Source organism: Glycine max, chromosome 8 (assembly GCF_000004515.6).
Source record: "Glycine max cultivar Williams 82 chromosome 8, Glycine_max_v4.0, whole genome shotgun sequence".
Classification (NCBI taxonomy): domain Eukaryota; kingdom Viridiplantae; phylum Streptophyta; class Magnoliopsida; order Fabales; family Fabaceae; genus Glycine; species Glycine max.
This window is the reverse complement of record NC_038244.2, coordinates 42797938-42825711: the sequence shown is the minus strand read 5'-3', so window position 1 is coordinate 42825711 and position 27774 is coordinate 42797938. Positions and strand designations below refer to the sequence as shown.

Genomic DNA, 27774 nt, shown 5'->3' with positions numbered 1-27774 from the left:
TGACAAAGGACCACAAAAAAGACATAAGATACCAATCCTTATCTTTGGTTGATGCCAAAACAAATATGAAAAAGACGGTACCTTTGGTTTTGCTCAAGCTTGCATTGAATTGTGCTTGTCATGCAAGAAAATTTTCCTCAACCCTAACTCATCAGGTCATTGTGATAACTTGTAACATTTATTGGGTTTTAGATATAAATAGAATTCTAATATTCTTAATTTTTAATGCATAAATGTATATAAACGGAATTTTAAAAAAAATATAATATAGAAAAACTATATGGAAAATACATGGTTTCCGTGTTTAAAATTATCATAATGGCAAACTAGAAAGTTATATATGGTGGAAGGCGTGGAAGTGGGGTAACAGACAGCTAAATATGACTCAATTATTTGATAAATAGTATAATAAAGAATTAAAAAATGTTAGTTTGAAAGGAATTATTCTAGAGAACAAATAAATAATCACTTTCAATTCACTACAAGACAGATGTAAATTAGAAGCGTGGGATTCAGAGCTTTGGTATTATATATAAAGGAAAGCTTGCGTTCCTCCCAGTATCTTGCAACTCCCATTTCCCGTCTATCATCTTCCTTCTTGTCATCGTTTCAACCTCGCAAAATGAGCACCTTTGGTGAGTCCAATTAACTGAATGCAGATGAGAACATTTATATACTAGCTAGTTCTAATATTTCCAAATTCTCCTTGTAATCAGGTTAACTACTATGATTGATATTAAATTTGGTTGACGATCTCTTGATTATCTTGTTTTAATTATTGAGTGAACTTGTTTTTTTCCAGCATTTTTATTTAAGTAACTTTAAATTAGTATCTGTGATATTTTTGACGAAAAATAAATCTTCAACAAATTTTTTAGATGAACTCCTAATAATTAATTTTTGGTTGAATGTGTCTTATTGCTTAACAGCATAAGCATTCTGTGTATGATAATCAGAATCTATATGATCAAGTAGTAGAGTTTAGTACTCAACCTCTTAGACATGCAAATTTAAATTAGCAGAAATTTATTTTGCATAGAGTGTAAATATTTTTATATTGTCAATTTATCATAGATGATTTTATACATATGCAATAATGAAGCTTAACTTAATTGCTTAATTAAGTAACATATATGAGTTGTTGTAAATTCTTCTATTTGTTTTTGGTTCCTACATATTATAAAAAAAGTTATTTTTATATTATATGCTAACTTTGCTTATCATGAAAGTTATTCTGAATAGTATAATTTTTTTATTGGTTCTTTTAACTTAACGAGCATGCACATGCACGATTAAATTCAAATCATTAATGTATATCTTTCATTGTTTCACTAGAATCATCAACAACAAGATCCTTTGTTTCTGTAGAATCAACAACACCAATTGAAGGAACGGAAGCTGACAATGTGAATAGGGACTCATTGTTCCGAGGGTGTGTATTGGAAGGGAGATGGGACTTCATTCTTACGGCATATAAAAACGATAGTCACTATCACAAAATTAAAATAAACGAAAGCAGAGGCACAGCACTACACGTGGCAGTGAATGATGGCAAAGTGGAACTTGTTAACACTCTCGTTGGTGCAATCTTAAACCATGAAGGGATGGATGTGCTGAGGGATGATAGTGCATTGAAAACAACCAATGAGAGAGGGGACACTCCTTTGCACCTTGCAGCATCAAGAGGGTTCAATGCTATGTGCAAGTGCATCATAGGGGAGTCTGAGGAAAGGAAGGATTTGATTAGGGTTAGGAACAATAAGGGTGAAACACCTCTCTTCCGGGCTGTGCTCACATGCCATACAAAGACCTTTGTGTACTTCCATCATGTTTCCAAAGATATTCCACTTAGGAACTATGATGGGGATACCATCCTTCACCATGCCATTTGGAGAGAATTCTTGGGTAAGTAAGCTTTTAATTCTATTTTTTACCATCCTTTTCATTCCTGGATATGATTTGTTTGAATTTGTGTTGATTCTTAGTCAAGAATGTGGGAGAATGAATTGGATGATTTTTTTTTTTATCGATAAATATTAGTTATTAGTTTTTGTTAGTGAGAGATTGAAACTCAAAATCTCTCTCCCCTTTCTTCTCTTTCATCACTTAGTGGTCAATCTTATAATTCCTTAAATGATTTATACTTGATTAACTTATTTTAGGATGAACATATATAGCTTAGATTAGACCTTTGAAAAAATTTATAACTCAAATTAATTAAAAATATATAGTTTGATTAGTAAGTCAGATTAGATTTGCTTAAGTGTGTGTCAACCCAACTTGATCCAACTTGATTAGGTTAGGTCATTAAGGTGAAAATATAAAATGGATTTTTTAAAAAAAATACAAAAAAACTAAAATTTAAAAGAAAATAGATGTTATGTCTCAAAATTTAGATAAATAAATATAATTAAAGATAAAAAAATACTTAAATGTTAAACTTTTATAGTTTGATATAATCGAAACGAGTTTGAAATCTCTAAAACCTAATATTCATCTCAATTGTTTCATTTTTATCCATTTTCAAATAGTTCTAATCCATCAACCCAACTCAATCTAGTTTGTATTATCTCATGTCAAGTTGAGTTAGTAAGGTCAATCCAACTCATGATCAACTATGTGTAAGTTATTTGTCCAACAATATTTGACATTTTGGACTCATGACCATGGTCTCCTTTCATTCCCTTGTGATGGAAGAATGTGAAACTTGTTCTATAATAAGAATTTTTTTATTTTGAAAAATTGTTTATGTTGTAATAATAATAGAAATAGTTATTATTAATAATATTTTATACACTATCTATATGATAGAAAAAAATACTTTCCTTATACAATTGAATATTATAACGGTCTTTGAAATTTTTACATTTGTAATTAATATCTTTTACATATTTGTAAAAATAAATTCTGAAAATAATTAACATTACTTATTTTTACATAAATATTTTTTTGGATCCTAAAAAATTGGAGCACTAAACATAGATTTTAAATGACCTAGAATGTTTTAGTTTACTCATATATCACTATTTTTAATTAAAAAAATAATCATATACATACAATACAATTAGACAACAAATTAATGTGAAATAATTGAACTTGATTTTTGGATTACTATATTGTTGATAAGAAGTATCTCATTATTTTGTTGATAATTATTTGTCAAAAAATTTGACTAACAATTTTTAAAATGTATTTGGTTATGCATTGAAATCACATTCAACCCAAAAAAACCTATTACAAGACACAAAGATAAATAAATGTGAGGAAAGTAATTTTTTTAACCTAATTATGAGGAGTGTAATCGGTACATAAACATATTTAATGGTATCTATTTTCAATCACATTTTCTCTCAAAAGACTTAAATACGAGATTTTAATTAAGAGATTTGAGCTCAATTACCTTCGATTTAATAACATGTTGATTCAGCTTGGATCTAAATTTTGATTGCATAACTATGAGTTGATTAAATTTCACAGATTTGGCAATTATAATAACTCATTGCTATCCTGAACTTGTTGACATGCGAAACAAAGATGGAGCCACTCCTCTCAAAGTTCTTGCCTCTAAGCCTTCAGCCTTCAAGAGTGGAAGCAATCTCCCATGGTGGAAGCAAATTCTATATTATGGTAAGTGTTGCATACGTGAAAATGATCTCATAAGATTTATTTTATTTTATTTTACAAAAATGGAATTAAAATTCAGGAGTGGCTCAACTTACCCTAAAGTAATCCACACACTTGCTTTTATTAGTCTCCCCGACAAAATCCTCTTATAATTATTTCCTTAACAAATGTTTTATACGTGAAAATTAAAAATATCTTAAAATTTAAGTTTAGTTTAGTTTGGCTTATTTTATGATTTAGATATTAATGATCTATCTTAAATTTTTTAAATGTATTTTCTTGTATTCCCTCCTGTACGTCATGAATGTAACCTATTATACTTTTCATCCGTTAATTCATTGCATTAATTATACTACTTTAAGAAATCTTATTTATGATAGAGACTGTCCTAATTAAGAACATGTCTTCCAAAACTTAGTGAAATTATTTTTTATAATTTATTATACATTAATGATGACTGTCATGTTTAGTCTTTTTTTTTTTTCACAGCAGTTATTTTTTAGTCATTAATATACTCAAAATAATCTACTTATATTTTGGAAGACCAAAATAACATTCATTTGAGTTATTAATTTTAGTTATGTCAAAGACCATCAAAACACACTTCTAACATTATTTCTATTATTTTCATGCAAAGGTATACTCGTAGAACAACTAGACGCAGAAAAGGCAATAAAATCCTATATGGATAAAGTTGACAAATTTGAGGCCGACATTGAACTCAAAGGTAAGCTTCCGATTATTATTATTATCTCAAATATTATATATAACTCTTTACATTATGGATAAAGTTTCTAGTACTTTTTTTGTTGTTTTTAAATTTTATCCTTTTATGATCTTATGATTATTAATTACCTTTGTTTAAAATTATATAAATTATTGATGAATAATAAAAATATCAGTTTCTTTACTTTTGCGATATCTTGCATAGGTAATTCATATGCTATATTATTATAATTTTTCTTTTTGTATTTGATTAACTATATCATTTCTTTTTATTTGAAACATGGGTTCTGCAAATTAATTCAACTATTTTTTTTTAAATAATTGTATGAAACAATACATTAAGTTAAATATACCAGTTAGAAACAAAATTAGGATCGTATATAGATTATATTTAATAAAGGGCAATAATTACATTTAAAAAAACAGTATGTTAAGAAAAAAAACCCTCAATATATAAAATATATATAGAATGGCCGCGTTTAGACGGGATAGTCTTTTTTTTTTTTTTTGGAAATCAGGTATGCATTAAAATTACCGATTCATAATTTTTTTAAGTATATGGAATAACATTATTAATGTAGCATTATTTGCAATACAAAGCTCAATCATCCTTGCCATAGACAGAATTGTGATGGGAGACTTAAAAAAATAGTAAGGATTAATCATTTGATTAATTCAAATCCTTTTAGCTCTACTCTTTACATTTTTAGTTGACATATTTTATTAGAGATCACTTGAAAAAAATTAATTTTTTATATACGTATAAAAAACACTTTTAGTTACTTATACAATTAATTTAAGTATCTTTAATTTCGTTACTCGATATTGCATTTACTCATTAGTTGAGTTGTATTATTCCAGTGAATATACATTCAGAAAGTAGTGAAGCCAACAAAGCACAAAAATTTGTGGAAAAACAGTATGCTACTTCTGTTCGGTTTGTAAAGAGTGCTGTTCGATTAGCATTCAAAGTCCTTAGCCTCTCGGGATTGGGTGTCACTGCACAGGGTACGTAGGTCTCTCTTTCAAATTAATTTTTAATCAATAATATTATTCTCAATATTTTTTTTCTGTCCCTCTCTCTATTCATATCATTCATCTTATCTCACTTTTCTTCGTATAAAAAGTATTGCTTCTATTATAATTAAGTGGATATAGCATGCATGATTTCTCTCTCTCTCTCTCTCTCTCTCTATATATATATATATATATATATATATATATATATATGATGTTTAATCTATTGGATTTAATTGTCAAAATTAATTGCTCTTCTTGGTGCATGTACTTAATTATAACTTTCAAGACTTGAAAGCAATAAAGAAGATAAGGCAGAAGCACAGATGGAGTCGTCAACTCTTGAATATTTTTATGGAAAGACCTTATGAGTCGTACATTGGAATTACTGGGGGTCGACCATTTTTGAGAGAAGACAGAGACTTAGGGCAACCCGTTATTACCCAACAACAGTTACAAAGTAAGCAACAAATCAGTTCAGTTAATTTATAAGTTGTTAATAATAGTTTACGCAATATACTAATTTAAATTGTGGAATAAAACGTAGGATGAAAATTGGTCATGTGTTAATTTTCAGACTAATTGTAGGATATAACTTAATAGTTCATGCTCGAATGATTTTGATAAGAAAGCACCTTGCTCCCTCTATGATAAAACACACACACACACATATCATCATCTTTATATTTGAAATTAATTCTTTTCGTGATTGTTAGTATAAATGAAAGTTTGAAAAAAAAGAAAGGAAAAAAAAAAAGAAAAAAAAAGCTTCAAGTTCCACATCGCTCAGGATAAACACTTGAATAGTGTTTCATTCTCTATATATAGAGAGCTCATTTCTTCTTTTTTCCTTGCCCCAGTTGAGAAGCATTTCCTCAACTTTTCTTTCTCCCTCCCATATTTCAGCCGATGCATTTCCGACAAACTTCTCCCTCTTTCTTTCTGTCGCTCTAAAATTTTGGTTGCCTTTAAGAGTGACTTTCTAAGTCATATTTTTTCGGTTGGTTTTAAGAGTGACTTTTTAAGTCACATTTTCCGGTTGCCTTTTAGAGTGACTTTTCAAGTCATATTTTCGGGTGGCTTTAGAGTGACTTTTCAAGTCATACAAGAGGGTGTAATTCTAGAAAAGGTTCCCTCAGTGCAGTGGGAATCTTATACAGTGATCTGGGCTGTTTTATCCTGGGGACGTCGTGGTTGATAGTCTGCTTGCACAATTTTTGGCAGTGCCACGAAACGTCTTAAAGAAAGCGACATTGTCCGTGACTTAGCCAGTAATTTTTTGGTTTGCCATAAACTTTTGTTACAACAATTTTAAGACGTTTTCGGTTCTGCTATGACTACCGTAGATATTACTGGCTCGAACAACAATGACCTCAACAAACCTTTTAGGTTTGAAGGGTATCATTTCAAACGTTGGCAACAAAAGATGATGTTATATTTAACTATGAGAAAAGTTGCCTATGTTTTGAACACTGATATTCCGGTGGTATTTGAGGATGCTGAGAAGGAAGTGAAGGATAAAATGACTATGGAATTAGCTCTCTGGAATGAAAATGATTATCTATGCAAGAATTTCATTCTGAATGGGTTAGCTGATGATCTCTATGATTATTATAGCCCATATAAGTCTGCCAAATTAGTTTGACTGGCTTTGGAAAAGAAGTATGATACTGAGGAAGTTGGGACTAAAAAGTATGCTGTTAGTCGCTACCTCAAGTATCAAATGACTGATGATAAATCAGTAGAGTCTCAATCCCATGAGATACAGAAAATTGCTCATGATATCATATCAGAGGGTATGACATTGGATGAGCAATTTCAGGTTGCTGTCATCATAGAAAAATTGCCTCCTGGCTGGAAGGATTTCAAAAACCTTCTCAGACACAAGACCAAAGAATTCTCTTTGGAGTCTCTGATCACACGTCTGCGCATTGAGGAAGAGGCACGCAGACAAGATAAAAAAGATGAAGTGTTGGTTGTGTCTCACAACAACACTAAAAGAAAGAACACAGGTGCAGTTCTGAAGCCTATTGGCAAAAACTTTAAGAATCAGAATCGCAATGTGTGCAATACCTCTAACCGCAACAAGAACCCCCCAAGGGTCCAACATGCTAGACAACATCCACCTACCAAGAATAATCCCGGTGAGCCATTCCTCTGCTACAATTGTGGCAAACCGGGACATATGACACGTAAATGCAGAAATCCTTCAATGACAGGTGCTCCCCAGGCTAACATGACTCAAGAGCCATACATAGTTGTGATAACAGAAATCAATATGATTGGAGGATCAGATGGATGGTGGGTAGACACTGGCGCCTCCCGCCATGTCTGCTATGATCGTGCTATGTTTAAAACATACACGAATGTTGAAAGTAAGAAAGTGTTGCTGGGTGATTCCCACACCACTACTATTGCTGGAACTGGAGATGTTGAACTGAAGTTTACCTCTGGAAAGACTTTGATTCTCAAAGATGTGATGCATACTCCAGAGATGAGAAAGAATCTGGTTTCTGGTTTTCTTTTAAACAAGGCTGGGTTTACTCAGACCATAGGTGCAGATTTATTTACTTTGACCAAGAATGGGGTATTTGTAGGGAAAGGGTACGCCACTAATAGCATGTTCAAATTGAATCTTGATATTAATAAAGTTTCTCCTTCTGCTTACATGCTGTGTGATTTTAATATCTGACATTCTAGACTTTGTCATATAAATAGTCGTTGCATATCTAATATGAGTAACTTAGGTTTTATTCCAAAGCTATCTTCAAATCACTTTGAAAAATGTGTTTTTTGCAGTCAATCTAAAATAACTAAGAAATCACATAAATCAGTAGTTAAAGAATCTGAGCCATTGGATTTAATACATTCTGATATATGCGAATTTGATGGAACGTTGACCAGAAATGGAAAACGATATTTTATCACTTTTATTGATGACTGCTCTGATTATACATATGTATATCTTATGAAAAATAAAAGTGAAGCGCTTGACATGTTTAAGTTATTTGTAACAGAAATTGAAAATCAATTCAATAAGAAAATTAAGAAACTTCGAAGTGATAGAGGCATAGAGTATGATTCCAGTTTGTTTAATGAGTTTTATAATTTGCATGGAATCATACATGAAACGACTGTTCCATATTCACCTGAAATGAACGGTAAAGCTGAAAGAAAGAACAGAACTTTTACACAATTAGCTGTAGCTACTATGTTGAGTTCTAGTGCAACATCTTTTTGGTGGGGCAAAATTTTGTTAACTGTTTGTTATGTGCTAAATAGAATCCCCAAATCAAAAAGCAAGACATCTCCCTATGAGATATTAAAGAAAAGACAACCAAATTTGTCTTATTTGAGAACTTGGGGATGTCTGGCCTATGTAAGGATCCCAGATCCTAAGAGGGTTAAACTTGCAAGTAGAGCCTATGAATGTGTGTTCATTGGTTATGCTATTAATAGCAAAGCGTATAGGTTTTATGACCTAAACGCAAAAGTGATCATAGAGTCAAATGATGCTGATTTTTATGAAAATAATTTTCCTTTTAAATTAAGGGATAGTGGGGGTACTTCATCCAATTATCTTCCTGCTATTAGTAGTGAAAATCTTGCACAACCAAAACCAGATATAGAGCCTCGAAGAGGTAAGAGAGCAAGAATTGCTAAAGATTATGGGCCCGATTATATGGCTTATACATTAGAGGAGGATCCATCAAACATCCAAGAAGTTTTGTCTTCTTTGGATGCTGACTTGTGGCAAGAAGCCATTAATGATGAGATGGATTCTTTAGAATCTAACAAGACATGGCATTTAGTAGACTTGCCTCCTGGTTGCAAACCAATTGGTTGTAAATGGATCTTGAAAAAGAAACTAAAACCTGATGGTACTGTGGATAAATACAAGGCTTGCCTTGTAGCCAAGGGTTTTAGGCAAAGAGAGAATGTGGATTTCTTCGACACCTTTTCACCAGTCACTAGAATAACATCTATTCGGGTGCTAATATCTCTTGCTGCTATTCACAGTCTAGTGGTACACCAAATGGATGTTAAAACTGTTTTTTTAAATGGTGAATTGGAAGAGGAAATCTATATGGAACAACCTGAAGGGTTTGTGATTCATGGATAAGAAGATAAAGTCTGCAAGTTAGATAAATCTTTGTATGGCCTAAAACAAGCACCTAAGCAGTGGCATGAAAAGTTTGATAACTTAATAGTCTCGAATGGGTTTAAGGTGAATGAAAGTGAAAAATGCATTTACTACAAATCTGTAAATAATATTTGCACTATCATATGTGTATATGTCGATGACCTTCTCATATTTGGTTCAAATATTCATGTAGTGAACAATGTGAAATCATTGTTGTGTAACAACTTTGATATGAAAGACCTCGGAGAAGCAAGTGTAATCCTTGGTATTAAGATTACTAGGTCAAAAGAGGGAATTTCTCTGGATCAATCTCACTACATTGAGAAGATCTTAAAGAAATATGACTACTTTGACTGTAAACCTGCTAGTACACCATATGATCCAAGTGTAAAACTGTTTAAGAACACTGGTGAAGGTATATGACAAACTGAGTACGCAAGTATCATTGGCAGCCTTAGGTATGCCACTGATTGTACTAGACCTGACATAGCCTATGTTGTGGGATTATTATGCAGGTTTACCAGTAGACCTAGTATGGAGCACTGGCACGCTATTGAAAGGGTAATGAGGTACCTTAAAAGAACCATAAATCTTGGATTACATTATAAAAGGTTTCCCGCTGTACTTGAAGGATACAACGATGCAGATTGGAACACTCTTTCAGATGATTCTAAAGTAACCAGCGGCTATATATTTAGCATAGCTGGTGGGGCTGTTTCTTGGAAGTCAAAGAAACAGACTATCTTAGCTCAGTTCACTATGGAATCTGAGATGATAGCACTAGCAACTGCTAGTGAGGAAGCAAGTTGGCTAAGAAGCTTACTTGTAGAGATTCCTTTATGGGAAAGACCGATACCAGCTGTGTTGATCCATTGTGATAGTACCGCGACTATTGCAAAAATTGAGAACCGTTATTACAATGGTAAGAAACGACAGATACGTCGTAAGCACAACACTGTTAGAGAATTACTCTCAACAAGAGCTGTTAGAGTGGATCATGTACGCACTGATAATAATTTAGTAGATCCTTTGACGAAAGGATTAGCTAGAGAGAAAGTCCATAACACTTCTAAAAGAATGAGACTATTGCCCTTACTGCGATGATCATTCATGATGGTAACCCGACCTATATGACTGGAGATCCCAAGAACTAGGTTCAATGGGTAATAACAAGTTATGAAGTGATATGAGATGAACATGCTGTTATAAGTGAAAACAACATGATTCCTGAAGTAACAACAGGATGAGTTATGAAAAAAAATTCATAATTCTTAATGAGATCTATGCTCTACATTGAGTGGAGTACCTAGGCTACAGGAGTACTCTTGATAGACTCACCTATGTGAATGTTGAAGTGGGGGCCGCTTCATATGAAATTTTGGGCAAAAATTTCTAGAGCGTTCACTATACTGGGATAGACGTGCATGACCTTTAACGCACGGGCTTTATAGAATACACCTATGAAAAGGTTGTGTGTGGTTTGATGTCGGAGATAGAGTTCAAGACTTCGAGTCACTCTAGTAAAATCTGAATCTTACTCACTATGCAAAGGTTCAAGTTGTATGACACCTTTGTTTATGCACAATTTTATGATATCCTCGAAAATCTTCTTTTCAAATTTCAAGTGGGGGATTGTTAGTACAAATGAAAGTTTGAAAAAAAAGAAAGGAAAAAAAAAGCTTCAAGTCCCACATCGCTCAGGATAAACACTTGAATAGTGTTTCACTCCCTATATATAGAGAGCTCATTTCTTCTTTTTTCCTTGCCCCAGTTGAGAAGCATTTCCTCAACTTTTCTTTCTCCCTCCCATATTTCAGCCGATGCATTTCCGGCAAACTTCTCCTTCTTTCTTTCTGTCGCTCTAAAATTTTGGTTGCTTTTAAGAGTGACTTTCTAAGTCATATTTTTTCGGTTGGTTTTAAGAGTGACTTTTTAAGTCACATTTTCCGGTTGCCTTTTAGAGTGACTTTTCAAGTCATATTTTCGGGTGGCTTTAGAGTGACTTTTCAAGTCATACAAGAGGGTGTAATTCTAGAAAAGGTTCCCTCAGTGCAGTGAGAATCTTATACAGTAATCTTGGCTGTTTTATCCTGGGGACGTCGTGGTTGATACTCTGCTTGCACAATTTTTGGCAGTGCCACGAAACGTCTTAAAGAAAGCGACATTGTCCGTGACTCAGCCAGTAATTTTTCGGTTTGCCATAAACTTTTGTTACAACAGTGATTTATTTAAAATTTTCTTAATTTAGTTTTAGTCTTTATAAAAGTTTTTGTCCCTTTTTCATCATTGTAAAATTAAAATATGTCATATTTTAAATCTAAATTAAGTTTGATTATGTCTTCAAACCTTCTCACATTTTCTATTTTAAAATTTTAAATATGATTTATGGAAATTAAAAGTCACTAATAATTCTAAAAAAATAAAAAAATACAAAAATATAATCTGTGATGGTTAAAACTAAAAAAAAAAAAGCAACAATCAGATTCAATGATTCTCAATCAGTCATCCATCACCATTGCACCTCAAACATTATCACCACCTTCAACCCCCAATTCACAACCCCTAACAACCACCACCTCCAACCCTCAAATCAGATTCAAAAAACAAATTATGGATTTGAACAACAACAACATTTGTGTAAAGGGCTCTGAGAGGAACTCTTCCACTCTCGTGTTTAATCTTCCCTAGAACCGTCGCGAAAGGGATGCTGCCCGCCACAAGGTTCACGGCGGAGGAGGCGACAAGCCTTTGTTGAACACAACGGAAGAAGTTGCAGAGGAGCCATGTTGGACATGCGGGTTGCAGGTGCTGTGCTGGTTGAAATCAAAGCTGGGGACTCCCTTAGAATCCTCCATTGGAACTCTCCCTCTTACTCCATCATCATCGTATGTAGCGACATCTTTAAAGAATTTTTACACGTGTCAGAATCTAGTTGGCTACTTGTCCAACACACCCATGAGACATATAGGTTAGGTTGGGACATAACAGAACATAACTTCTGAATAAAAAAATGACACATTATAATTTTAATGTTGGTTTGTTATATGTTAAATTGAAATTAATCTTGAATGCTGGTTTGTTATATGTTACAGAAATTACTATTTTGCTTTGCTTTTTTCTTACCTTGAAAAGATGAGAGGTGCTATACGGTACAATACCATTTGCACAAAGACTTTACGAATACATGTGCTTAAATGTTATTGGCTAAATTCTAAATTAAAAGTACAGAAACTTCAATCTTTGATGGAAATTAAGGTGTGGCATGGTGGTTGCTGTGTTAAAAGTTTTTCGAGCATGAATACAATCGTACCAAATAGCATTTACCTTTTACATAAATATACTTGCAGTGGTGGGTGGTGCAGCTAGCTCAGGGCAACAAGAAAACAATAGAGTGGAATCCGCAGCAAAAAATGAGGAAAAGGAGACATTTGTGGCAGTGGCAAAAGCCGGCATAGTTGAACTTGTGAATGAGCTTCACAACAAAGTACCAAGTACCTTCCATGACACTAACTCTCCTGAGAAGGAAAACTTACTGATTGTGGCAATGAAGAACATCAAATACAAAATAGGAGAACACCATGTTGACAAAAAGGAGACTGCATTTTTGGCAGCGGCTAAATACGGCATTGTGGAGATTGTATTTGCACTTCAATCCAAAATACCAAGTGCCGTGCATGAAACCAACTCCAACAATGAAAACGTGTTGCTTGTGGCTGTGAAGAATAGACAAACCAAAGTTGTTGAGGTGTTAAGGAAACATATGGATAAGGAACTCTTTGATAGCTTGATTTTAGAAGTGGATAACAGGGAGAACACTGTGTTGCACTTGGCAGCTGGAACTGGAACTACAAGCAACAGTGAAAGGACCTGGCAGATTGCTGGTGCTGCCATGCAAATGATGTGGGATATCAAGTGGTATCAGGTATGCATATTTTCATATTTGTTTTGTAAATTTTCACGAAGTTGGATTCATACTAAACATTTTTTTCCAATTAAATTCATTGTTAAATATGTATATATGCATGTAATGAATATATATTATTAAGAGAGATTAACAAAATTTAAATATAATTTGTCTAGTCTATAATATTGTGTATAATGGCATAAATATACACCAATATCGATGAAGTTTGGATATTTAACAATGATATTTCAACATCACATTATTATAAATATTTTTTATTTTTTTCTATCACATTTTATTATATCTAATTCTTTTTCTCTTTTTTTTTTATCTCTATGTCACTTCATATATTTTTTACTAGCAAATAATAATTATTAGTTTTTTTGTTTTTATTAGAAAATAAATTTGAACTCACCATTTGTTCTCTTTTCTTCTTCCTTTTATGATTAACAGCAAGATAATCTTATCTCCTCTCTCACTTGGTGTTAAATAACATGTTGGATGTTGAAGTATATTATTCCTTTGTATATTTCACTAACCGAAAAGAAAGTGATAAAAACCAAAATTAATTTACATGACAAGATTATGCAAAATTTAACATGAGAAGAACAATTATCTCTCATTCACCCTTGCCCACTATTACTAGTCATTTATTTGCCCCTTCTCCCTCACATACAATAGTAAATTAATTTGATGTAACATATTCAACAATACAACATATACACACTCATATTAATTAATCCCTTGATCAATTCTACCATGTGGAGCAGTACATTAGAGCCCTAGTGCCGGAGCACTTCGTTTTCAGAACCAACAAAGACGATAAAACCGCAGGCGAAATCTTCAAACAAAAACACAAAGACCTGGTGAAAGAAAGCTCCGAGTGGCTAAAGGAAACCTCCAACTCCTGCTCCGTCGTCGCCGCCCTAATCGCGGGCGTCTCCTTCGCCACATCGAGCTCCGTCCCCGGTGGCACCGAGAAGGGCAAGCCCGAACTTGAAGGCCAGCCAGCCTTCGACGTCTTCGCCATCGCATCGCTCATCGGCCTCTGCTTCTCCGTCACCGCCCTCATCATGTTCCTTGCCATTCTCACTTCGCGAAAACAGGCCCCAGACTTCCGCAAGAGCTTGCCCTTGAAGCTTCTCTTTGGCTTAAGCTCTCTCTTCGTGTCCATTGGCTCAATGCTTGTTTCGTTTTGCGCTGCGCATTTCTTTGTGCTCAAGGACAAGTACAAGAACATTTTGTTCCCCGTTTATATTGCTACTTGTTTGCCTGTGACCTTCTATGCGGTGGTGCAGTTTCCGTTGTATGCTGATCTTCTTAAAGCCATTTTCAAGAAGGTGCCACAACCCAGTATTACCAGCAGCCAATTTTAGGGTGGCTATTCTTTTTGCTTTGTCCTACTTATTAATAATTGTATTTGGGTAATTTGTACCTGAATATGTAATTGTAAAATGTTTGATAAACATCCAATCCAATGTATTTATCCAACACTTTGAAAGAGAAAGAAAAAATACACATAAATGATAAGATTTATCATATCATACAAAAAGAGAAATAAAAAAGGATTATTAAATTAATGTTTAATTAAAATAAAGATTTCTTTGTACTATGCTACATGTATAAATATATTAACACAATATAAATATGTTTTGGATTTTGTACCTAGAGAGTGATCATAATAGAAAGAATTGATACATGATGCTATAATAACATTTTGTTTCACGTTTGCCACAACTTTTTTCCATCATATTGAAAAAGAATAACAATAAAATAATAACACTAATATAGTTAATAATATAATTTAAGTAAAATAATATTTCATAAATATATGGTTGCAAATTAGTAAATATTTAATAAAGTAAAACTTTAATATAGAAAGGATTAATTGAATCTTAATCCTGAGATTTTGAATCACAAGCTCTGACAACTCGACGTATTAAAACTCTTTAGCTTCTCTAAAAATATATATTAATCTGAAATAAATAAACATGATAAAATTAATTTTTCCATAGTTTTTATTTTATTTTGGCTGTGATAAATATTTTAAAAGTTATAAATAATTTTCTCAATAAATTAGAGGTAACCGTCTTCGAGGATTCATTTTTTTATGCATAATTAACCTAAAATAAATGTCGGAGACAACTTTTTTTATTTTAACATAAAAAAATTTAATCACTTAGCACATTATTTAAATAACTAAAAAAAATATTTTGATTCAGATTAAAAAATATACTCTCATATAATTTTAAAATATAGTTCCACATAATTTTGAATATAAAATATTTTTATTTTTAATTTCTTAACTAATTTCTTTAAAAGATTATTAACAAGACCCTTTTAACATATTATTTTTGTCATCTTGTTGCAATCCTCTTTGTGACAATCTTAAAATTACCCGACAAAAATTCAGAGCATTACTTTATTTAATTTTTTTAATAAAGTTAAGGTATGCTAGCTAGCACATTACAATAGTCCCATAGATCTCAACGAGGTTGCCACCTAAGATTCTATCCATCATTTGCTACTCATGTAATGTTCATTCAATTAATCCAAAAAGAAAAAAAAAAATCATAGTATTACTTCATGATAGCGTTCTTTTAAGAATATGGCTGAATCAATACGACAAAGACCACAACAAAAACAACAGACCACCATAAAGAACTCAACAAAAAAAGTACTCAACAAAAAAAAATACCACAATAAAAAACTTAATAAAAAAATTAAGACCACAATAAAGAACTGATAAAGAACAAAATTAAATAAATTAAAAAAACCACAATAAAGACGGCAAGATACGAAGCCTAATCTTTGGTTAATGCCAGAACATAAATGGAAAAGGAGGAAGTATCTTAGTTTGTGCTTTAATTATAAGCTTGTGCTTTACTCAACATTTGTGTTTATCATGCAAGAATTTTCTCCAAAATTTCAATTCATCGGATCTATGATGACTTTTACACTGTAAGAGTTTTCACGCTCAGGCCGTGTATAAATATTCTAAGGTCTAAGACGAAAATGTTAAAATGATCTTTTTTTTTTACAAGAATTTTAAAGAGACTTAGTATATTATATAAAATATCAATTTTTATATTAATCTTTTAGCTGCAAAATTATTTATCTTAAGAGTTTTATAATCAAGCAATTCTAACCCTTCACTTTCAATAGATAAAATAACTAGCACATTCAATCTATCTTGTAACATTGTTAATTTTAGATATGATTTAAGTAATTTTAATTTTGAAAAACTTCTTTCAGTAGTAACAACTGTTACCGGGATTGTCAATAAAATTCTATATGCAATGTAAACATTTGAAAAAGAATATAAAGTTTTGATATAACTCAATACTTCTATTGGTGTGCTAATTTCTTCTCTTAACATTTCTCTTAGTACTTTCAATTCTGAAAATAAATTAAGACCATCAATATCAGAGTATTCATTAAACCTTAAAAACTTTTCAAGATTAATACAATATTTTTTCAATTCATCCTTATCTAAAGCTTTAATTTTTTTGGAATCAAATAAAAAAACCAAAAATTGTCTCATATTGTAAAAAGTGTTCAAATCGTGTCTCAATAGAATTAATTGATTGATCTAATATGTATAAAAAATACTCAATACGAAAAGATTCTTCAAGTGAATGTGTGATCTCATTACTAATATTTTCATCAAAATGAGATTTTCTATGAATTTTATTTTTTTCACGAAATTTTGGCTCTATATCCATTTCGATAGCCCTTTTTTCTGTGGATTCTAAAGTCAATGCAAACCCGTTTTTCCTATAATGTTTTAAATAAGTGATAAGACCTTTTAAATGATCTATAGCAACATTTATATACATATTTTTTTTATTGTAGAATCTTGCTAACAGAATTGACAGCAAACAAAATATCATACCAAATATTCATTCCTAATAAAAATTCAAAATCTTCAAGTTCATGAGTTGGACATGACTTCACTTTTTAATTTAGGATCTTCACAATTTTTTGATAATTCAATCAAAGCATCTCTTACCTTTGGAGCTTGAAACTTAATAGCTTTGACACTTTCTATTCTACTTTTCCAACGAGTTTGAGATAATGATTTAACAGAAAATTTAGATACATCATCTTGCAAAATTTTCCACCGTTTGGTAGATGAAGCAAATAAAGAATAAATACATTGTAGAACTCCAAAAAAAGAAATAGCTCTAGGAGACGAACTAGCCATATCACATAAAACTAAGTTCAAGTTATGACACCCACACGATGTATAAAATACTCTAGGATTTATGTCTAATAATCTTCTTTGCACTTCTTGATTTTTACCCTTCATGTTGGAACCATTATCATAACCTTGTCCCCTTATATCATCAATATTAAGGCCATATTTTTTTTAAAACATTAACAAGCTCATTAAAAAGACCATTTCCTGATGTGTCATCAACTTTTAAAAATTCTAAAAAATACTCCTCGATTTTAATTGGAGATTTAGAAGTATCAATGCATCTCAAGATAAGAGTCATTTGTTCTTGATGACTTACATCAGGAGTACAATCAAGAATAACAGAAAAATATTATCATCTTTAACTTTCTCTATGATTGACTTTTTAACTTGGAAGGCTATCATTTCTATAAGCTCGTTTTGTAAGGTATTACTCAAGAAATGATTATGAGTTTCATTACTTTTTATGCGCCTAACATGTTCTTGCATAATTGGATCAAATTCCGCAAGCATCTCAATCAAACTCAAAAAATTACCATTACCTTTTTCATATATCTTTTCATTTGTTCCACGAAAAACAAGATTATTTTTAGAAAGATATTTGACTATAGCTATAATCCTAAGTAGAACCTTTTCCCAATGTTCCTTTTCTTTGTTAATTTGTTCTTGTATATGCTTATCAATTGTTTGTTTTGTTGTCAATCTCTTTTCTAGTTCAATCCACTTGGTCATATTAATTATATGTTCACGATTTGTTTCATGACTCTTTAAGTTTGGAACCAAGATTCTTCCAATCTTTAGTCCCTTCATTTGCTAGTTGACTAACATTTGTTGAACCAAATAACTTACAGCAAAAACAATACACTTTGTCTTAATTTTTAGAATAAACTAGCCATCTTCTATCATGTTTTCCTCCATTTGATGGTGTTCGTTGATAACATAATGAATAGAAATATCTATTATTTTCATTTTTTGGATATTGAAAATTGTCATGTCTGATAGGACCGTTTTCTATCATTAAATCTCTAAATTTTCCATCAATATTTTTCCATAGTCATGGGTCATAAATATTTGTAGGTACTTCACTAGAAGTGTTATTATGCTCAACATTCCCTTCTACTCCTATTTCTAAAATATTGTCTTCTAGTTCTTGATTGAAATTATGATTATTTGTGTTGTCAGTATTATTTATAGGTAGTTATTCTATCACGTTTTCACCATTGTCAGTATCATCTCTAGGTAGGTGTTCTACATCGTTGTCAGTATTATCTATAGGTGGTTGTTTTATAACATTTTTCTCGTTTTCAGTATGATCTATCAGTGGTTGTTCTATCGCATTTTCACCTATTGAACTTGCTTCTGCGTCATTTTTATGAATAATAACAAATTTATCAAGGACACCACGTTGAGATTCAATTAGCTTTTCAACTTTTCGTTTTTCTTCAATTTTTCATAACCAGATTCATACTTTCTATTTGACATTTTCTTTTGTAAATAATCAAAATAAAAAATTAACTAAATATTAAAGAAATATAAATAAACTAAACTCTAAAATAAATATAGAAAATGATGATCGATGAACAGAACGATAGAACCTGGAATTGGAAACAGACAGACAGAGATTTTGTTGTTTAGATGTTGTGTCAGGCCAAGGGTGCTACATGATACGTGTTGTATTGCCCGTGAAATGAATCGTTCCACCTATCCACCGAGATGGAGATGAAAGGCTCCGCATGCGGGACGCCGGGATGTATGCGATTTATAGGCGTTCAAAATCCAGATGATGTCAAATTCATAGAGGTTGAGCCGCGGAGACAAAGTTTGATCAATAGACAATAGGTTTCATTCAAGGGAAGGAGAAGAATAATTTTTTTTTATGAACAGAAGATGAGTAGATGAAAAAATGTGAAGAATGGAGTTTGGAGAGTGAGATACGAGAATTGAGATGGGTTAAAGGAAAGTTAATAGAGATTTACTTTTTTGGGATAAATAACATACTTTAAATGACATTAATTGTGATATTGATTAATTTTTAAAAAGATGATATTGATTAACTAATTTTAAGGAAAAAGAGAGATTCTAAATTATTTTATTTTGATCAGTTAAAATTTGTTAATAGTTAATAATAAAAAAAATTTAGGCCTAAAATTTCATTTTTTTTAGATCTTAAGCTGATGTCTAATTTGCCTTGCATCTTGCACGGCCCTGCGCATAGAGTTGCTAGGCAATTTGGAATGGATCAAGATGTTCCAGATTATGTACCTAGATTCAACTACCGGACTAAAGGCATTGCTTGGAAAAATTACTGCAGGCCCATATCTGATACGAGTTTGTATTTTCCTCCTAGGCATTTTGAGGGAGATGCTACCACACGCGCGTTATGCAAAGTGGTGGAAGAAAACAGTACCGAGTCATCAGGATTTTGCAAAGAACATAGTGCAAAGTGGTGGAAGTCCAAAGTCCCCTCATTCTGCACCTCATGTATCAAAAGCAAACACAAATGGAAATGATGCTGATTTTCCACCTGGTTTTCTTCCCAAACCTGTTAGCACTGTGTATTTTGGAAAATCTGGTAAGGATCACTCAAATGCTAGGAAAGGTAATAGTGATGCTGATGCACCTTCTGGTTTTCTTAAAAGTTTGAAAACCGCTACTTCTGGAAATTCTTATCAAGATGGTTTGAAAGATAAGGAAAAAATTGATACCAATGGCGATGTTCCAACAATATGTAAGAATTTATCCAACCAAAGTTCTTCAGCCTCTACTGCAGTTTATGAAAATATTAAAAGGAAATCACCGCTGACAAAACTGGTCTCAAAAGATACAGTTGAACCATTGATGGGGGTTTGGAGGAAGATTTTGTAGATGCAAATTGGAGCAAGGAATCAAGGCTGTCAAGTGAGAGGGTAAGCCTATCTGGTACTCAAGGAGAAAGCTATAGCTTTGCATCTGGAATAAATGTAATCGAACTGAGAATAAACAGACTGGAGACAGTGATTAAAAGATTAAAGAAAGTAAAATTTGGACACAGTTGAAAAAATTATTAGCTTATCAAACCACTTGTTCTTGTAATAGCAAAATTACATGACAGAGATGTTAAGAAAAACAAATACAACATGATCTTTTAGGATCTTAGTGTTGGTACATTCTCCTCCTTTCTGACATTGGTTCTTGCGTCTGTCTTGCATTTTTGCCCATACTACCTTGTGCTTTTGTAATTCGTTGAACTGTAATTTCAGTTTCATTTTCTAAATTTTTGTAAACTGTAGTGTCAGTGTCATTGTCTGCGTTTCTGTAAACTTTAGCAACAGTTTCATTATCTAAACTTCATCGAAAACAGATGCATTCAGTAGTATGTATGCTATTGTTAGTTTTAGTTTTAGGTTCCAGCTATGTTGTTATACCTTCGAAGTGTTGGTTGAGTTTTCCTTTTGTTATAGATGCATGAACTGAATCTAGATCAGAAAAAAAAAAAAAAAAAAGAGGTGGCCTTTGCAGAGAGGAATAGTGGAGCATCAATCTAGCTATTTTGGCTGAATGAACCTATATCTAAATTTAGAAGATGACAGATATATCTCTGGATAATGGGAAAGTGCCTGTTAATCTAGTCAATTGCAATGCCATGGTCGATTTTACAGGTTCTGAAATGTACCTATTTGAGGTAAGTTTCTAACTTCATTACCGCCATTGTACACAAAAAAATGTACCGATTCGTTGCACACTGTTAGAATGTAAGTTGTTGAGTAATCGAGTAACCGTACACATTGCATGGTAGAATAATGTTTCTAATTCTACTCATTACTGATTACTAAGTACACACAGTAATATCTGTCCAATATGGGTGTCTTACTTTTTTCCAAATCAAATATGATCAGGTGCATGTACTTATGATCAGTATTTACGTACAACTTTCGTGATTATTTCTCCAAGAACAATATAAGATGCCAACTGAATAAACATTGTATATTTTGCATCTTACTTAATGCTTGTCTGTTTTGCATGTTACTATCAGAAATGTTGCCTATCTTGTGGATAAGAATGCATGTATTTTGTGCATACAATTGTTAGATTATGCATCTCAACACATGGTGTTACCTGAGTTACAAAAGACACCAGCATAGCCAGATTACTAATTTTCATTTTTCACAGTTTATTAGTTTATCCTGTGTAGATAGATTTCCGGATTCGTTTTTAAGTTGTTTTACCATATTGCAGAGGTTGAAAAATTATCCCCTTATTTTCTTTAACGCATTTTTCTCTTAATCTTGTATACCTTATGGCATACGTTGTCACTAAATCATTGCTCCTCAAAAACCACGATGTCTTGCTATAATGTGATCAAACATATAATATTTGTTAATGACTTAAATATGTTTTTTTATTCTTAATAAATATTTGATTTTGTATTTATTTCTTAATAAATTTTTGTTTTGTCATTGGTTATGATAAAATAATAATTTTATGTTTGATCTTTGACATTTATTTTTAACTCCTAATAAACTAACAAATTCTGTGTTTGTAAATATTTCTCATTTGTTATTAATATAAACTCAAACAAAATTTATTAAGAAACAAACACAAAATTTTTTAATTTATTAAAGACTAAAATAAAATATTAAGGATAAAAAATAAAAAAAATATTTTATTAATAACTTAATGCAATTTTTTTTATTAAAAAATAAACACAAAAATAAGTATTTATTAAAAATCAAAAATATATTTAATCCTTTCACAATTAAGTTACATGTTAAGTTACATGTCAATATCGCGTTGATAAAAAAAAGTTACATGTCAATAAATATCCACGCCAACCAACACTAAGCTACCACCACCACATTACAGTAAAAATTGCAGGTACAGCATGAGCCAATTTTAAAATACCAATTAATTCCTATTTAAAAAATCTTAGAAGTTAACAAGCAGGCACAACAAAAAAGTAATTTGGGTTGACTATAAAGTTTGTGAACGATTTATAATAGACAATTACAATATTTTTTTATATATTTTATTTCAAAGGATTATTTTTTAAAGTTATTTTAAATCTGTACAATTAATTTGATTAACTGTTTTATAATGGACAGGGTAGAGAATTAAATACTTTTTCTATGTGAAACCAACTTCGTAACTTTTTAAATCTCTATTAAAACTATAAAAAAAAAAATCAATTTTCTAAATAAATGTTTCTTTTCTTATATTTGTCCTAATTAAATAAATATTGGTAGCAATCCCGTTTTTTAAAAAATATTTTCAAATTTCAGGGAATTCAATTCAAAAAAGAGACCATACATTCCACATGATTTACACAAGTACCATAGCCCTCCTTCCACAGAAACAATAATACATGCAGCAGAAACAAATACGCAATGTTCAGTTCTTCACAACCGCTCTCCTTCATGCATGAAGCATTTCTCTCTAGAGAAACCAAACTCACAATATGTTAAAGGACGCATGAGAATAATTAATCTTATCATATAATCATGTGTTAACATTTAAGATTAATTTTACTTAAAATTTATCACCTCGTTTACATTAATTCATCTCATTTATATTATTATATGGTACGTGAAAAAAAGTGTTAATCTATGATCATATAATTAATGATATATTAATCCTACAATTATGCAAGGATGTTAGTCAACTAATCAGAAATTTTCATGTAATGTAATTTGTTAACTTTTATAATGCCTAACTCATTTCTAAAATGATTTCTAATTGGTTGACAATTTAAAAAACCATTACACCTTTAGTACATAGATGTTAAACTCAGTTGATTATACTAATCCAATTATTTACATTAGTTCTTCTTCTCATGTATATAATGCTTGGTGAATGCATTCCTGTGTGTGTGACTGTGAAAATGTACAAGGCAAAGTTGCAAGAGCTGTGCCACCAGAGAAAGTGGGGTTTGCCTAGGTACTCTGCCATGAAAGATGGTCCAGATCACATGCCAAGCTTTAAGGCTTCTGTTTATGTTAATCGTGTCACCTTCACTTCTGGTGCCTTCAGGTCCCTTAAAGAAGCTAAAAACCATGCTGCCATGCTTGCTTTCTTCAGCTTCTCTTCTGGTACTCCACCAATTTCAATTCCTTTTCTAGGTTATGTTTGTTTCCTTGGAAAGTTACTTTCTTTAGTGCTTTTTTATTTTATGTGGATGATGATCTTGAGGTTGCGATTTATGGTTATGTGGAGTGAGTTGTCTGTTTGATTCCTTGGATTGTTAAGTTGTGTTTGTGTTCATATAGAATCATATATAGCTGATTAGGACAGTTCTCAGGATACAAATTTCTCTTCTTATTTGAGTTTTTTTTGTTGGAAATGATCACTTTGTTCAGTGAAATGGTTTGAGAACCACAAAATTGTTTGATCAAAAGAGGATGATAAGTTGGTTAGGTGTTCAAAATTTTCATGTTTTTATAATTTTTGTCCTTGGATTAGTATTGAGTATTGGCAATTACATTTTACTGCTAAACATCATTGATTTGATAACAGTCAAACTAAAATTCAAGTATGAAATTTAGCATCCTATCTTATATTTTAGAATGATATTATATATTTAAATCAGTTCTGTCAAAAGGCTTTCTTGTATAGTTTCCTTGGTTACTATTATGCCTTGTAGTAACAAAAGGATGCAGAAAACAATATCATGGTAGAAACTCGTAATGCTACATCAAGTTCATATCATAGGGTAGAAGTTGTTGCCCTATATTTGTAGAATTGTGCTCAAATTAATAATTGTACTTTTTGATTGTTTAGGCTCTTCAACACAAACATCTGAACATGATATAAACGAGCAAATTGGAGAAGTGAAACCTCGGGATGTTCCAATTCCAGCACAATCTTCAGTCATTATAGATGGTGAATAATTCCTTTCCTCCTTACTTTTTGAACTTAAATAGTAAGCTTTGTTAACTCTTCTCTACCTTGTCCACAAAATTAATATGATTTCAGTTTTATTTGCTATATATGGATGCTAATGGTCTGACAGAAAATAATACTTCAAATTTCTATCTAGTTCCATTTTTAATGCACAATGTATTTTCTCCAACCCTCCAAACACCTTATTGCCTTATCTTAAGAGTAGAAATATAATAATCAAAACTGTCTGGAATCACTCTAGCTATGTAAATTAGGAAAGCTACAAGGTGCCATACACATCCCAGATTTTTTTAGAAATTGTGGGTCTACTCACATTTTCGTATTATATTTGACTATGTTATATCTCCTCTTTCCAAGTCAAACACTATAGGTACAATTGTTTCTAGATCTTTTTTACTCAACAAAGATCAAAGGTATGCAATGCATTTTTGTGTGTATTTCTACAGCACATCGCTTATATTAGTCTGAACTCTGAATTTCTGGTATGTCAAAGGTTATTGTTATCTTTGTCTCAATGAACAAACACACTCCCCAATTTTCCGAGCCATAACTATGACAACAGTTTCTACATATTAACAACTACTTATGAACTTCTATGACAATATAACACATTAATTGTGTTCTGGTGGAAGCCTTTCTTTCATTTTATCCACAACTGTATTGGCAAATCTATGATAATTATAAATCATTGTTGCAAGTGACCATTTTCATTTTCCAATTCAACATCTATCTAACAACATCAATCAACTCATTCCTCCAGATATGGATCGTTATTGCAAAAACCAGCCTCAGAACAATGCTCAAAAGAACAATCTTGATCCACCTGTATTTACATGCAAAACTGAGGACCTGCCTCCAACTAATGAGCAATCTGTTGAGAGCCCTGACTTTTTCAACACTATAAAAGAGGTAGATCAAGCTGCTGCAAAACTTGATTTAATGTCATTGTCACCTGACAACTTTGAGAAGGCAAGTATCCTTGTAATTTCCGCATGGTTCCAAATTAACATTTTGTAGGCTTTATGATCATCAAATTTGCTAGGGGTGGAATGTTTGAGAAAATTTTCTGAAGACTATATAGAGGATTCATTGCCAAAAAGGAATTCTATTTGATTTCAAAAGTTTTTCTTATGGAGCTACAGTTTTTAAACTTACAATGAACAAGAAACACATGTTACAAACCAAAAGCATAGCTAAAGTAATATGATGAAGTAATATCTAGCACTAATTAAGTTGGCATTCTTAATGTTTAATACTTAGTTGCCTGATGATTTCCAGAATATATGGAATGTCTCAGTAGGTTCTTTTTTCTTATCTATTATAGAATGTCTTTATATATGTGTGTGTGTGTGTGTGTGTGTGTGTGTGTGTGTGTGTGTGTGTGTGTGTGTGTGTGTGTGTATAAGGAAAAGCAGTTTAAGAATGCTTGTTTGATCTTTATAGTATTATATAATATCAGTGTTCACTTATTATTCAGTATAAAGAAAATTTGATTTATGGAAGAAGTTTAGATTTCAATAGATGATAGCCTGATTTTCAGTAATAGTAGATCAACTGCATTCAAAGGTCAATTTTATTTATGTGTTCACCTGTATGTTTTCGTGTTCTCCCTGCATTAAAAATTGCTATAATTGAATATGGATTTGTATCATCCTTGTTCAGGGTGACTCTGGTTCATTCAAGACTTCACTGCTGAGACTATCTGAGAGACAAGACTTTCACAAACCAACATATAAAACTATGCAGGCTGGTTCTCCTCATATGCCAACTTTCTTCTCTACCGTGGAAGTAGAGGGCGTGGAATTTCACGGAAAGGGAGGTAGATCCAAGAAACAGGCAGAAGAGGATGCTGCAAAGATTGCTTACATTGCATTAAAAGAGTGTAAGTTTATTGTAGCTCTTAAGTGGTCTGCATCTCCAATTTTGCTTTCATGCATAAGAACCACTTCGAGGAAATTTAATATCTCATCATAAATTGCTCCTTTGTCTATACACTTTATCAAATAGCAGAATATTCATGTATATAATCATGTTTTGATAATGTATATGCCATGCACAGGTGGACTTAATATGTATGCTGCTTTTTCTCCCTCTCAAATAGAAAATAAAGCAGTGCAATCAATTCATAACTTAGGTCCGTTTCTTTCATCTTCTGCCACAACATATGTTAATTATGAAACACGTTATAAGTTTCTAAGGTCCACGACACTAACTATAAGCTATACATATGGCATTCTATTCTAACAGATGAACTTTTGGACCTAGACTTGAATGAGATATTACTTGCTAATGTCAAAGTTAGAAATGAGGTGCACAATCCATCTTTCCTACAGTCACCTGAGGAAGACATGATAAACAACAGGAATTCATCATCTTGCGAACCAGTAATCAGTTCTTCACCAAAATCATCTCCACTTTCACATATTGATGTTTCTTGTCTGTCAATTTGAGTCCAGAGCAAGGCAAATACTCCCACTAGTAGCTATGTTGTGTAACAGGTTCAAGCTTTATACATGTTTCCCAAATATTCCATTTGATGACTCATTTACAATGGAGATATATTGTTATTTCTTAAGCATGTATTTTACTAGTAATTAGTAAATGTTGATGGTAATACTGATGTTCTTACATTATTTGGGTGGTGGTTCAATGCCTCTCAAACATTACTCTAACAAAAAGAAAGAGTTGTGTTTATAAGTTTATATGTGCACCTAAGAGTTGGAGCTCTAATTCTGGATTAGAGCAGTGGATTGGCCAATTTATAAACTCAATGGCTCAGTCCTGGTCACAAGATAGTGAAAGACAATTTTTTTTATGCTTGTGCCGTAATAGACCCAACCATGATAGCTTTGGATAGGCCACGCTAGGACAAACATGTTTAAAAGAAATGAGTATAATCAAGGTTATCAAACTCGAGAGTTTGGGTAGACTCACGAGAGTTCTATAAACTCGACTTGTGAACTTAACTCATAAACTCGTAACATTTCATATAAAAATAATAACAAAATATCTATAAATAACATAATAATTAAACATTTCAACAATATAATAAAGTAAAATAGTAAATCATAAATTTCACAATACTTAAATAACTGAGTCTAGTAATGCATCACTACTAGATAATAACTTACAAATGTTATAATAGTGGTAGATCATTCCCATCGAAGATTTGATGTTATTAGAAAATAAGGGTTTGATGTTATTAAAGGTGAGAATTTTTTTATTTGAGAATAACACACTAAATGAAGGTATCTTGAACACTAAACAAACAAAAAACAACTC

General features: G+C 31.9%; 2 protein-coding genes across 4 annotated transcripts; both read left to right on the top strand.

Moving 5' to 3' along the window:
- Positions 1-566: 566 nt before the first annotated feature.
- On the top strand, positions 567-14928 carry LOC100792578 (uncharacterized). 3 transcript variants are annotated; one of them, XM_014779398.2, is made up of 8 exons: positions 567-635; positions 1369-1905; positions 3478-3627; positions 4262-4351; positions 5212-5358; positions 5657-5827; positions 12859-13433; positions 14186-14928. In XM_014779398.2, the coding sequence occupies exons 1-8, from the start codon at positions 623-625 to the stop codon at positions 14789-14791; spliced, it is 2289 nt and encodes a 762-aa protein (XP_014634884.1). In that variant the 5' UTR covers positions 567-622; the 3' UTR covers positions 14792-14928. The 3 variants fall into 3 exon arrangements, with proteins under 3 accessions (XP_014634884.1, XP_006586077.1, XP_006586076.1); XM_006586014.4 differs by having other exon boundaries at positions 576-635; positions 1336-1905; positions 3535-3627; XM_006586013.4 differs by having other exon boundaries at positions 576-635; positions 1336-1905.
- Positions 14929-23468: 8540 nt separating this feature from the next.
- LOC106799617 (double-stranded RNA-binding protein 1-like) lies at positions 23469-27140 on the top strand. The gene is made up of 6 exons (NM_001370911.1): positions 23469-23681; positions 24370-24471; positions 25253-25461; positions 26155-26374; positions 26552-26626; positions 26740-27140. The coding sequence occupies exons 1-6, from the start codon at positions 23474-23476 to the stop codon at positions 26940-26942; spliced, it is 1017 nt and encodes a 338-aa protein (NP_001357840.1). The 5' UTR covers positions 23469-23473; the 3' UTR covers positions 26943-27140.
- The last annotated feature ends 634 nt before the right edge of the window (positions 27141-27774 follow it).